General features: G+C 38.0%; 1 protein-coding gene across 1 annotated transcript in view; it reads right to left on the bottom strand.

Annotated features, from left to right (window-relative positions):
• LOC143032687 (uncharacterized) overlaps window positions 1-10,560 on the bottom strand; it is a 75,057-nt gene extending 64,497 nt beyond the window's left edge. The window contains exons 1-2 of the mRNA XM_076197572.1: window positions 10,539-10,560; window positions 5,001-5,220 (exon numbers count right to left, since the gene is read on the bottom strand). Of these exons, the coding sequence (XP_076053687.1) occupies window positions 5,001-5,220; window positions 10,539-10,560 (242 nt within the window). The remainder of the gene's footprint in view (window positions 1-5,000; window positions 5,221-10,538) is intronic.
• Between the last annotated feature and the right edge of the window lie 4,606 nt (window positions 10,561-15,166).

Genomic DNA, 15,166 nt, shown 5'->3' with positions numbered 1-15,166 from the left:
AACATCTTTTTTATTTACTTTCAAAATTTCTGTCATACTCCTACCCCATTTCACATCTGCTCTCTCTTTGCCTCCTTTACCTTTTGCCTTTACTTCTCGTTTTCTTTTCTTTGTACGTCTCATATGATAATGATAATAATAGTAATAATAGATAATAATAAAAATAATACAAAAAATATTTAATGATAATAATAATAATAATAATACATACATACATATACCAAGGCTTTTTCCCCCTTCCAAGGGAGGTAGCCAAAAAGGGAAAGGCATAAAAACACTCCCACCCATTTCATCCCTAAATAAACTCCACACCCCTCCCACCCTTCCTCTATTCTGCGCCCCCCCTGGATGACGGGTCATTCCTGCACCCTGCCCACCGCCCTGGGTCAGAAGCAGTATTGCAAGACACAGTACATCCACAGCAAGGCCGCCGCTTCATTTAATCGGCGACCCCCCCTCTCCGTCCCCCGGTGCATGTAAGGCGAGGACGGGGAGAAAATCCCTTCGGGCTGCGTCAAAATTACTCACACATACTACCCCCACCCCCCACTTCCCCGCCCATTCCTCCTCATGCAATCACAACATCATCCATATACAACCATTCTCCACTCACCTCTGTCTTCCGTCCTCTCCCTTCCTTCCTCAACAGACATTTCCCCTCTTCCCCAAAGCCCCCTTCACCCCATCCATCACTCCTCATCCTAGGACGTTCCCTCAGATGTTCACTCCCGCCCACATCTGCCTTCCATAACCTCTTTTTATAGTCTTTCTTCACTCATTCTTTGCATGTTTCCAATCCATACCAATATTCTTTCATCAACCCTATCTCCCAAATCCTTTTTCACCAGCCCTGTTCTCCTCTCCTCACCTCCTCATTTCTCACTCTATCTAGCCTAGTAACCCCCACCCATACTTCTCAGACACCTCATCTTTTCAAAACACATTCAAACTCCTTCTCTCTTCTTCTCTTATGTTCCACGTTTCTGCCCCAATACAGTGCTGTTGGCACAATCACTCCTTCATACAGTCTCCTCTTCGCATCCATTCCCAAATGTCTATTCCTCATTACACTCTTTTAAACCACCAAGGCATTTACTCGCTTCTCTCAATCTACATTCTACTCCACCTTCACTCCACCTTTTCCTGCTCCACTTGCACCAAGTATCTAAAACTATACCACTTCTCCAGTCACTCTCCTTAAATGTTCACTTCCAGTTCTACTGCCACTTTCACCCTTGCTTACATCTCATCACCTTACTTTTACCTCACATTTATCTTTAGCTTTCTTCTATCACATACTCTCCCAAACTCTGCCACCAGCTTTCCTCAATCCCTCCTCTGACCCTGCCACAAGCGCAGTGTCGTCCGCAAACAACAGCTGGCTCACCTCCCACTTTTCTCCATTTTCTTTAACCATCTCCAATCCCTGACTCACTACCCTAAGCCATTCACCTCTCGCACCACCCCATCCATGTATAAGTTGAACAGCCAGGGCGACATAACGCAATCCTTGACGAAGTCCCACCTTTACTTCAACCACTCACTCTCTCCATTTCTAATCCTAACACAAATGCTCTACTTACTCTCTCATAAAAACTCTTGACAGCTCCCCAAAAGCTTTCCTCCTATCCCATAAATCTTGCATATAACCTCCCACAGTGCCTTTCTGTCTACCCTATCATAAGCCTTTTTCCAGATCCAGTGGAAAGCCCAAAAAACATCCTTCCCCTTTCCTATAGCTTTCTCACATATCTGTCTTACCACAAAGAACTGATCTACACAACCTCTACCGTCCTAAATCCACACTGTTCCTCACCAATTACTCCTCTGTTCCTCTCCTAATCCTCTCAATTAAGTCCTCCCATAAGCCTTCCCTACTACACTCAACAGGCTAATCCCTCTGAAATTACTACTTCACACTTGTCCCCTTTTCCCTTGTAAAGAGGAAACTATACAGGCACTACTCCAGTCCTTCGGTACTCTACCCTCTCTCCAGCAAACATTAAATAACCTCACCATCCAGTTCACCATCACTGCACCTCCCATTTTTCAGACATTCTGCATGACATCCATCCAGACCAGATGCCTTACCTGCTTTTCATCATCTTTACAGCTGTGCCTTCACCTCATCCTTCCTTATTTCTCCTCCATTCTCCTCACTCATCACTCTCCATTTTCTTCGCATTTCCCACTGCAGCTATCTTTCCTTCCCTATCCTCCTTCACATTCAGCAACTCCCTAAAATATTCTGCCCATCTTCCCCTCACTGCCATCTCTTCCATTATCAACTCTCCATCTGTACCTTTTACCTTTTCTTCCCTACTTGATTCGCCTCCTTTCCTCTCTTAATTTTTTTCCAAAGAATCTTTTTATTACATTCAAAATTTTCTGTTCATACTCCTACCCCATTTCACATCTGCTCTCCCTCTTTTGCCTCCTTTACCTTTTGCTTTACTTCTCTTTTCTTTTCTTTGTACGTATCATATGACTCCCTGTCCTCTTTTGTACACCAATCTGTGAATGCTCGCTTCTTCTCTTCTACAGCCTTCTTTGTTTTCCTCATCCCACCATTCACTACCCTTTCTTCTATTTCCCTGTCCTTCTTGTTCCACACACCATCCTTGCACACTTTAAGACTCCTCCTTGAACCATCCCATTCCTCCTCCACACCCATCTCTGCTCTATCCTTTACTCCCTCCCACTCCTCCTTCAGCTTCCTTTTCCGTACTCTTTCTCCTTTTCCTTTTCATTCAAGGAGTTCACTCTAAGAACCTCCCTACCTTTTGTCCCTTTCCTCCTTCTCCATCTATCCTCCACTCTCAGCTTAACCTTCCACCAAAAAATGATCTGATATTCCCAACTACAATTAACAAGCTAACCCCTCTAAAACTATTACACTCACACTTCTCCCCTTTTCCCTTGTAAAGTGGAACTATACAGGCACTCCTCCAGTCCTTCGGTACGCTACCCTCTCTCCAAGAAACATTGAATAATCTCACCATCCAGTCCACCATCACTGTACTTCCTTTTTTTGGACATTCTGCATAGCATCCATCCAAACCAGGTGCCTTACCTGCTCTCATCATCTTAACAACTGCTTTCACTTCATCCTTCCTTATTTCTCTTCCATTTTCCTCACTCATCACGGGCATTTTCTTAGCATTTCCCACTGCAACTATCTTTTCCTCCCTATCCTCCTTCACATTTAGCAACTCCCTAAAATACTCTGCCCATCATCCCCTTACTGCCTTCTCTTCCATTATCATCTCTCCATCTGCATCTTTTACCTTTTCTTTACTTGATTCGCCTCCTCTTCCTCTCTTAATTTCTTTCCAAAATATTTTTGTTACTTTCAAAATTTTCTGTCATACTCTTACCCCATTTCACATCTACTCTACTCTTTGCCTCCTTTACCTTGTCCTTTACTTCTCTTTTCTTTTCTTTGTACCTCTCATACGACTCCCTCATCCTATTTTGTAACCAATCTGTGAAAGCTCACTTCTTCTCTTCTACAATTTTCTTTGTTTCTTCATCCCACCATTCACTACCCTTCCTTCTGTTTCCTCCCGTCCTTCTTGTTCCGCACACCATCTTTGTACACTTCGTGACTCCCTCCTTGAACCATCCCCATTCCTCCTCCACACCTAGCTCTACTCTATCCTTCACTCCCTCCCACTCCTCTCTCAGCTTCTTCTTGTACACCTTCTCCTTTTCCTTTTCATTTAAAGAGTTCACTCTAAGCACCTCCCTACCTTTCCTCTTTCTCCATCTATCCTCCACTCTTAACTCACCTTCCACCAAAAAATTATCTGATATTCCCCCACTCTCTTCCCTTAGGACATGTACATCCTTAACTCTTCCTATTATACTCCTATCTACCACTACATAGTCCATTAACGCTCTATCTACCACCCTTCCATCCACCACCCTCTCCCATGTGTACTTATGCTTGATTTTCTTCCGAAACACTGTACTTGCTGTCATCAACTCTCTTTCTAGACACATATTCACCATCAACTCTGCACTACAATTCTTTCCTGGAATTCCACATTTCCCAACCACTCCGTCAATTGGTTCATTTCCTACCCTAGCATTAAGGTCTCCCAATACTACTACATTGACATCCCCCCCCCTAATCCCTGTATGCACTCATTTAAATATATCCAAAAAGCCTCCATTTCTTCTACACTCTTCTCACTACCAGGCCCATATGCACTTACAAAAACCCACATCTGTTTCCCCAGTTCCACCTTCATCCACATTATCCTTAAAGAAACCTCCTTCCACTCCACTACACGTTTACCTATCTCTTCACTTACTAGTATAGCCACCCCTTCTCTCCCTCGCCCTCTCTTCACTCCTGAGAACCTCCCAATTACACTCCCAAACTCACACTCGCCCTTCCCTCTCAACTTAGTTTCACTCAAAGCCAACACATCCATCTTTCTTCTCACAAACATACTACTTATCTCTTCCCTTTTACTCTCCGCCTCTTTTCTTCTATTTTCATCCCAATTGTGTATTTTCCCCAGTAGTTCTTTCTTCTTTTTCATAATACTTGAATTTCATGTTAATCTGCGGCATCCGACACGATCACCATTCACCAAACTCAATGACAATGCATGAAGAATCAACATAATTCATGACATCACTGCGGAGTAATTGGCGCTACGAGTAGGTTTGGGGATAGGAATAATGATTTCAAAGTACAATAGATAAAAAGTAAAGATTTTTTGTGTCATCTATTTAGACATTATTAACTTTGAGAAGTACTAAAAAATTATTCCAGTAAATTTAGACACATTTTATTTACATAGTAGTTACTCTAAGATTTTGGCTAGAAAAGTGGTTTCTCTCAGTTGAATATGCCTAACCAGTATATAAATACCAAAGGACATTGGATGCAGCAGAAGAGTTGAAATGATGGTCATATTGATATGTTTATTCGATATAAATAGGTGAAAATTAAAAAATTATATAAAGAACTAGTCTATACTTACACAGGTCCGTACTTGTGTGGCGTACAGGATTCATGGGGTAGGACTGGGTTAGAATACACCTTCCACACAAACATTTCGCCCTTGATTGTCCCCTTCAGACTCGAGGTCACATTGACCAGCCCCTGTCCTCGGAAGGTTCTTGAAGAAATGTCGATGAAACCCACTTGCCCTCGAAGACCTCTCGCATCGAACTCGGCAACCAAGGTCTCCGTGGTGGCGACTGTGCAGTAAAGAACAGAGTAGACAGATTTAATAAGTAAATGAATGAATAGATTACCATACTAATTGAAATGTTTATATTTAACTAACTAATTGAGTAACTAACCAAATAGATAAATAAATAAGTAAACAAATAGATAATAGAAATAGAAAAACAATGAATAAATAAGTAAATGAATTAATTAATAAATTGATGAATTAATAAAATAATAAATAGATAAATAGATAAATAAACGAATAAATAAATAGATAGATAAATAAATAAACATATGAATGAACGAATGAATAATCAAATAAGTAGGTAAATAAATGAAAAAGCACATAGAAAAATAGAAATAGAAACAGATAAGCAAGTAAATGAATAAATGAATGAATACATGAGTAGATATACAGATAAATAAAACTAGCAAACATACGTAAATGAATTAATGAATAAACATACAGATAAACGAATTAATTAACAGTTGATTGAATGAATAAATAAGTGAATTTACTAATGAACAAATTAATTACTAATAAATTATCATATTAATAACTGAATCCTTTATCATTTTTTTTAATATTAAGTTTTAACCCCTGTAAGAGGCTGGTAGAGAGACGTGGGTAGAAAGTGGGGTAGATGGTGAGGGTTTCATTTTTATGAGTCGGGTGTTTGGTAAACAACAATTCGTAAGCGAGCAGTTGTATAAGTTCGCTCTCTGTCTGGAGTAAGAAAAATGGCCGAGGGCCTGGTACCCATTGATAACTTGCATATGTTTTGCTGACATGTAATCTAAATGAGTTATGCAGGGACTCGAGATTGCTTTACAAAGGATTACAAAGGCGGAGCATGCCGACAGGAGACCTTTTGATCCATATCTAGGTCGGATGCGAAATAAATAACCATATTAATAATAAAACAATAAATAGAAACTATAATAATGTAAATAACAAATAAAATACATAAATAAATGCATAGGTATAGTTGAATAATAAACAAACAGGTAAATAGTAAATAATGATAAATTGACATATAACTAATAATAAATGAAAATCAGACAGACAAATGATAACAAAACAAAAACAAAATAAATGAAAATCAGACAGACAAATAATAACAAAACAAAAACAAATAATATAAGATATATTATAATCATTACAGCATCTTACTTGGGTATTTATCTAACTGATTCTTAAAGCTTCGAACTGAACTACATTGCACTACCTGTGCAGGAAGTTTATTCCATTCATTTACTACACGGTTGGCAAAGTTGTTTCTACCTACTTCCAAATTGAATCTATTTCCGGATAGTTTGAGACCATTGTTTCTTGTCTGATTCTCATTCAATGTGAAAATTTGGTCACTTTTGATGTTGTCAATTCCCTTTAAAATCTTTAGTGAACAATATTGCATACAGACTTGTAACAACGAATCTGATTGGATAAAGGGTGAAGGAAGAAATTTTTTAATTAGTTCACGATTGTAAGATCACGCCCTTTTGGGAAGGATCTTAAATATAAAGTTAAAATTCATCGGACTGTTTGTATGAAAATGGCACTTTCGATATCATTGGACTAAAGAAATCACTATGTCAATGCAAAACTCAACTAGAACCTGTTTTGCGCTTTCTCTGGGGATGGGGATTTAGAGATTTATCTGGAGAAGCATGCAGTGTAGCTGGTATTCAAGAAAGAAAAGAAAATCTTTAAGCATCTCATTCCCCCTATACAGAAAATATAGTGAAGTGAGAAGTAGAAGCCTGATAGTGAAAAATACCAATACTAAGTGAAAATAACCTTCAGAACTTGAATAAGTTGGCTCATCGGAGGCATGGGGTCTACCGACTAAAAGGGTGAATGGCAAATAACATTTTTGAAAGACAGTGGTGAAAATCGAAAAGTGAAAGACCTACGAAACAAAAGTGAGCGTGCGAAAGTGGCGGCTCAGAGTGGCGGCACACCGTACGTGTGAGGACGACTACAAAGGAAGCTGTTGATTCAAATCAACATTAACAATTGAAGGTGTGGCTGCAGGAGTTCTCCGGTATGAAATTATTACCTCGCAAGCAAACATTCCAAAGTTTTCGGGGGAAGAAAACAGAATAGGGATAAACAGGTTTTTAGGTTTAATAGATACCCTAATAGTGACAAAAAATATCAGATGATAAAAAGAAAATATAAAATTTAAATGAAAATGTAGATCCTGAGAAGGGAAGGGCTAGGCTTATGATAAATTAATAAATTTCCACCAAATGGAAGATGTAATCAGATATAAAGATTACAAAAAAAAAAAAATCTAAACATTTTAAGTCAAATTGTATTCAGGATCTTATCAGGTCTTTGGTTAGAATGATAAAGTAAAAAAAAAAAAGTAAAACTAACACAGAATATTTAGCAAAATTAGACAGATGGTCCAAGGACATGATTTCTATGTTGAAGGATTCAGATTGGATAGAAAAATCTAGTGACAGGATAAAGGTTTCTCAGGTTACTAAGTTAATAGCATTTGCACTATGGGTACATATTTGTGATGAGATAACTTCAAAAAAGCTGTATAAAAATCTAAAATAAAACATGGACTTAGGGGAAATAGATTACCTTCTACAAGCTTCTTGTGAACATAAAGCACTTAGTCCATATATCATGACAGTGGGAATGCAACAGTAGAGAGAAACCAGGGACTCTAGGAGTGACTACAGAAACAGAGGATCTGAACATAGAATTAGAAGCACTTCAAGGAATGCTAGAATTGAATGTCATAATCATATTACCTGGGGGCATAAAACACGAGAGTGTTATATGAGAATATTTGTAGGAAGTGAAATTATGAGGGTCATGATGAGTATCATTGTAGAAACACTCCTTTCTGTTTGCATCACCAGATGATAGGACATAGAACACAGGATTGTAGAGCAATGCCAAATTTTCTTATTCACCCAGAAACAAGAGGAAAAACCCCAGACACAAAATAAAACAACACTACAGAGCTAACCATAGAAATACAAATAGACAGTATTGTGTTAGGGACAAGAGTGATAGAAGTGTGAAAGAAAACACCAACACCAAAGACAATTGTAAATTGACTATAACAATTGGAAGGACTTCTGTAGGACCCCTCATTGCGGGTCGAGTTTTCAATAAACCTATTCAAATATTTATTGATACGGGATCTGTAGTCAATGTTATAACTAGCAAAGTTTTAAACCAATTGAAACCGGGAGTGAAAATCTTGGAACCAATCCATTACTCATTGCAAGGAGTAACAGGAAATAGGAAGACAGTTAAAACATTAGGTAAGATAGAAGTAGATATAATTTTGTATGAAAATGAGCATTTGCACATTCCAGTGATAGTTGTAGAAGAATCTGTTTTCCTAGGAGATCTATTGATAGGATTTGCAACTATGATAAAAGATATATAAATCGTAGTTTAGGAACCAAAAATATTATCTTAGTACTTCAGATATCAAATCTGCGTTCTTATAGATCAATTTGCATGAAAATTCAAGGGATTATACATCATTTTCTACAATAACGGGGCAACATACGTTCAAACGAATGCCTTCTGGGTTAAGTAATAGTCCATTAACTTATATTAGATTAATAAATACATTTTCAAATGGGTTGTTAGGAAACACTACCAGTGTATTTCTAGATGTTATCTTAATAGTTTCCCAAACAGCGGCTGAGCACTTTAAGAAATTAGATTTTGTATTCTCAAGACTAGTTGAAGGAGGATTGAAAGTGAAACTTGAAAACTGTAAGTTTTTGCAGGATAGTGCCATTTATTTGGGCTATAAAATAGACATACATGGGCTTAGTCCAGTAAATTCAAAGGTAGAAGCAGTGAAGAACTATTCAGTTCCGGAGAATGAAGAAAGTTAGAAGTTTCTTGGGATTGACAGGGTATCATAGAAATTTTATCAAGAGTTATGCAAACATAGCTAATTCATTAATCTCTTTGTTGAGAAAAAATTCAAATTTCATTTGGTGACCTGCACATCAACAAGCTTTTGACAAAGTTGAAAGATAAACTTACTAGTTCTCCAGTTCCTGATTGTGATAAGGAATTCATTCTTTGTGCTGATACGTTAGGAGGCATACTGATGCAAGAGAGAAATGGAACATTGAAACCGATAGCTTGCACATCGAGATTTTGTAATAGTGCAGAGAGAAACTACTCTATCACAAACAAAGAAACCTTACCAGTGATACATTTATTAGAATTTTTTAGAGATGTGATACTGAGATATCAAATTAGAGTGTGGACTGATCATACAGTTATCCAGAACTTATTCAAACATAAGAATCAGGTGGTTTACTACACTTCAGTGTTATGAGGTTAAGTTTGACTATATTCCAGGTAGAAAGAATGTTGCAGCAGATGCATTATCTAGAAATATTAGCCAACTAACGTCAGGGTTGGTCAAATTCATCTGCAGAATAGATGAGCTAGTAACATTAGATGAACCCACTGAATGTTCCTTCAAAACTACCAAAAGGGTATAAGATAAAGGAATTTCATTTGTACAAAGGATTTTTGTATAGAATAACAGTTGTAAATGGGAAGGATGTTTCTAGGGACCCAGTGAATCAGTTGGTGATTCCACAAACTCTTGTACAAGAGGTATTGGAATTACTTCATGATAGTGATTGTAGTTCACATCCAGGAATGGATAAATTTTTTAAATACTTTTGGCCAGGTATGAAGAAAGACATATATGTTTATATAGAATATTGCTTAAAATGTGCTGAGATAAAAGGAAATACACCTAAACTTGCCCCTATGCTATCATATCCCATCCCGCAGAAACCTTAGGAAAGAGTTCACTTAGATACTCTGGAGTTACTTATGGCTGAAAATATATATAAATATGTATTTGTTACCATTGATTATCTTTCAAGATTTTGTATTTTACAACACATTTCCAATAAGAGAGCTGAAACAATTGCTTCAGTAATCTATGATCAGATAATCTGTAATTTCACTACTGCTAAGATCTTAATTTCAGACAATGGTACTGAAATTAACAATAGAATCTTTGAAGAATTATGTAGGTTATTTAAGATAAAAAAAAATAATTATTCAAGTGAATCATCCTCAGAGCAATGGAGTTGTAGAGAGGTTAAATAAGAAAATTATTAAATGTCTTAGAGGTTTGATAAGCCCATATATTATAACATGAGATAGCTGGATTCCATGTGTTAAATGTACATTTAATAACCAAATTTATACGGCTACAGGAGAAACTCAACATTATATAATTTTGGGGAAGACAAAATTCTCCCATATGAAATCTTGATTACAGAATAAAAACCAGTGCATAATATAGATGATTACATCTGAAATAGGATACATGCATCTCAGGCTATACATAAAAGAGTTAGGGAACACATGAAAGACTATACACAGAAGATGAAGAAGCAACAACACAAACTTGCTCATAGAATAGAATTACAAATAGAAAATTTGGTCATTACCAAATTACATATCCACAATAAACTTTCACTAAGATACCCAGGTCCATATAGAAAAATCAATTTTGCAGGTGAAAATAAATACAAGATTTTACAATTAGACATGTAGAGGATTTGAAAAGGATTAAGATAGAAATTGATAATGATGATAATTGTGATATTGGTGCTTGTAAAACAACAACTCTTCTTGAGGGAAAAGATGCACAGTGTATTAATTCTGTTGGAGAATCTGTAAGTTATGATGGTTATTAGGAATATGTATATAGCATCATGTGGGAATTTTGTATTAATACTGATGATTTTTACAGATAAGACTGGATTAATTATTTGATATATGTGAATCAGACAGATGTTACCTGGAGCCTTTGTCAGTCTTGAAGACCTGGAGCCTTGCCAATATATAAAAACAACGACATTAAATGCTGCTTTACTTTTGTGTTCCGTAAAGCATTGAAATTTTCTTGTGAAGCTTCACTAGTATGTGTCAATTGGTTGCAACAGCTTCATGAGGCCTAGACAAAAAGTTGTTTGTACAACCAAGTTAAATTGTCTATATTTTCCCAACATACCCAAAAATTTATCTGTCCTATATTGAAGTCAGTTGAATGTACTATCTCATTTCTGACAATTGTGATATTGTGCAGGAACACACTCCACTATTGCTAAAACCCTTAATAATATGCTTTTTTTTCGAAATAACATACCTCACTGACAAACAATTCACCACCCTCCATCGAGATCTAACACAAACAACTATTTGACATTTTTCCTAGTTTTGTTATTGGAAAATTGTGGTATCTTCAAACCTTGGTAGCAGTGAGTTTAGCAATTATTTTACTGAACCAATTTATAGATATACTAATTTCTTTTTAAGGATCAGTAGGTATTTGGTGTTATATTTATACATGTTAGAGTAGATGCATTTTTGGGTTACCATTAGGTGGATGATAGCATCCATTGAAGGATATTTCTTTTAACCTTGTTTAGCCAGTTTATGCTGAAATATTTTAATTACTAATTTAGTTCCATGTATATAATATTATATGAAATGTTGAATTCCATAATAATGTAGTATGCCAAAGCCCTGTAAGATGGTAGTAGAAAATGGTTGGTCGGGACGACCAAGTGGTAGCTGCCAAGCCCTGTAAGAGGCTGGTAGAGAGACGTGGGTAGAAAGTGGGGTAGATGGTGAGGGTTTCGTTTTTATGAGTCTGGTGGTTGGTAAACAACATTAACTATTGCGTCATTATTGGAATTAGAAACATAACGTGAAACTTGGAATGTAAAAATATGCAAAATCTTCATAATAGTGTACAGGAAAGGAGATACGCTCATAGTATCTTGTCTCTTATTTTCGTTTACCATACCTCGTTTTGAATTAATGTGCGCGCGCGGGTGTGTGTGTGTGTGTGTGTGTGTGTGTGTGTGTGTGTGTGTGTGTGTGTGTGTGTGTGTGTGTGTGTGTGTGTGTGTGTGTGTGTGTGTGTGTGTGTGTGTGTGTGTGTGTGTGTGTGTGTGTGTGTTCACCTTGGTCTTTGGATCACGTGTTGGACTCGTGATCGACAGCTATTTCCCTCCCGGAAGAGAGCTCAGAGCTCGTATGACCGATCTATGGGTAATGCTATGACCTTTCACACACACACACCCAACTCCCCGCCCACGAGAGTCAGAGTATCGACCCGAAGCGCAGCGATACCGAAATAATTTCGGCCCTGGGCAGGATTCGAACCAGCTACTGCGAGCAAAACCAGCTACTGTGTGTGTGTGTGTGTGTGTGTGTGTGTGTGTGTGTGTGTGTGTGTGTGTGTGTGTGTGTGTGTGTGTGTGTGTGTGTGTGTGTGTGTGTGTGTGTGTGTGTGTGTGTGTGTGTGTGTTTGTGTGTGTGTTTGAAAGAGAGAGAGAGAGAGAGAGAGAGAGAGAGAGAGAGAGAGAGAGAGAGAGGGAGAGAGAGAGAGAGAGAACGAGTTACATCACTCACACGCCACCGCTAGTCCCCACGGTCCCTCCGAATCTCCAAACAACTCTCGACAGGTTCTATCAATTTGCCCCGACGATAAGTTCTGTGGGCGTCCCCTTCGTCTCCTCCGTCTAGTGCTGTCTCTTATGGAGACAATCCTGTGAGTGTAATCACTATCAGGGAAACGTGCCATATGCCCATATACCCGGAATTGACGTTCACGATTTATGCTGGTAACTGGCCTAAACCGAGTCTCATACTACAGTCTCTGTTTTGATACGAAGCAAATTCCTTTAAAACCTCCCATACGAGTATGTTCTAGTTTCCATGGTAGTTTTTGTGAGGTACCTTATCAAATGCCTTCTCTAAATAAAGTGTCCACCCAACCATTCCTTTAAAGCAGTACATTCATTACATTTGAATGAAAACCGAGCAACCTGGAAACACAGTATTTTCCTTTCCATTTTTTTTTTTTTTTATTATTGTCTGAATGTTTCGGTCAGAGGTTGGACATGGATAAAGAAAATGGAGAAAAGTGGGAGGTGAGCTAGTTGTTTTTTGCTAACGACACTGCGCTTGAAGCAGGATCAGAGGAGGGATTGAGGAAGTTAGTGACAAAGTTTGAGAAGGTGTGTGAAAGAAGGAAGCTGAAGATAAATGTGGGCAAAAGTAAGGTGAGATGTACGTGGGGAGAGAGTGACAGCAGGCTGGAAGTGAGCATAAAGGGTGAAAAACTGGAGGAAGTGGATAGTTTTAGATACTTGGGTGCGAATGTGGCAGGAAAGGGAGGAGCGGGGGTGGAGGTAGAATGTAGATTGAGAGAAGCGAGTAAATGCCTTGGTGGATTAAAAAGTGTAATGAGAAATAGACATCTGGGAATGGATGCTAAGAGGAGGTTATATGAAGGAGTGATTGTGCCAACACCACTGTACGGGGCAGAAACATGGAACATAAGAGAGGAAGAGAGAAGGAGTTTGAATGTGTTTGAGATGAAATGTCTGAGAAGTATTATAGGGGTTACTAGGCTAGATAGAGTGAGAAATGAGGAGGTGAGGAGGAGAACAGGGGTGGAAAGGGAGTTGGGAGATAGTGTTAATGAGAGAGTATTAGGATGGTTTGGACACATGGAAAGAATGAGTGAAGAAAAATTAGTAAAAGAAGTGTGGAAGGCAGAGGTGGAAGGAGTGAATATGAGGGGGCGTCCTAGGATGAGACGGATGGATGGGGTGAAAGGGGCATTACAAAAGAGAGGAATGTCTGTGGAGGAAGGACGGGAGAGAACAGAAGATAGGGGTGAATGGAGAAGGTTTGTGTATGGATGATGCTGTGATGCATGAGGGTGAATGGGTGGGAGATGGGGGGTGAGGAAGTATGTATGAGAAAAAATTTGACGCAGCCCGAAGGGGACGGAGAGGGGGGTCGCCGAATTTATGAAGCGGCCTTACTGTGGATGTGCTATGTCTTGCGACACTGCTTCTGACCCAGGGCAGTGGACAAGATGCAGGGATGACCCGTCATCCAGGAGGTGCCAAGATAATAGGGAAGGAGGAGAGTGGAGGGGAGTGGAATATGTAGGAAATGGAATGGGTGGGAGTGGTTTCTATGCCTTTTTCTTTTTGGCTACCCCCCGTGTAAGGGTGAAAAAACCTTTGGCATATGTATGTATGTATTCAAATAAATAAAATCGTTTTAATGTTGTTTTATCACCTAGTGTACATACATTACTTTACATTTATTGTGGTTAAATTTTACTAGCCCTTTTTTCAGATCATTGTCCTAGCTTGCCAAAAGTTTTATGTGCCCTCACTGTACAATACACTATTTCATAATAATCTTTAAAGAGATATTTATTGCCAATTATATAATCATCTTTTTACCAGCATATTTTTATATCATAAGCTGCTTTCGCATATAGAAAAACAAATTGGATATTCACTAGCAAACGTTAATCTTGCATAATTAAAAGTACACAGTAGTTTGACATTTGTTTACCATTAACATTTTATTGACTTGAGAAACAATTTTCATTTCATACAGTTTTGTTTTACAACCAGTGTTGTATACATAACAGATTTAGATTTCTAGGTCATTTTTATTCCATATTTTTCTGACAGAAATATGTCAATTACGGAATTGCGGGACAACTACGCTCGTGATATCCCTTCATTCAGATGGTTTCCCCCTCAGAAGAACGTATTCTTTACGACTACTCTTCATTTTCTAATCCAATTTGATAAGCTTCCTTTAGTGATATGGTCCCAAAGCTACCTATTCGTCTTTCAGAGTGATTCTCACTTTGGTCAGTCTGTCCATGATTTACTGTAGAAATACATGAACAATATACTCAAGCCCACTGGAGTAAAGACGAACAGTGTCAATGTACTGAAAGTGGTAAATACAAGGTATGAATCTGATTTACTAATATATATATATATATATATATATATATATATATATATATATATATATATATATATATATACGTGTGTGTGTGTGTGTGTGTGTGTGTGTGTGTGTGTGTGTGTGTGTACGTG

This window comes from Oratosquilla oratoria, chromosome 14 (genome assembly GCF_046742065.1).
Source record: "Oratosquilla oratoria isolate Oo_2021 chromosome 14, ASM4674206v1, whole genome shotgun sequence".
In the NCBI taxonomy this organism is placed as follows: Eukaryota; Metazoa; Arthropoda; class Malacostraca; order Stomatopoda; family Squillidae; genus Oratosquilla; species Oratosquilla oratoria.
The sequence above is the reverse complement of the archived record's forward strand: the minus strand, read 5'-3'. Positions and strand labels throughout refer to the sequence as shown.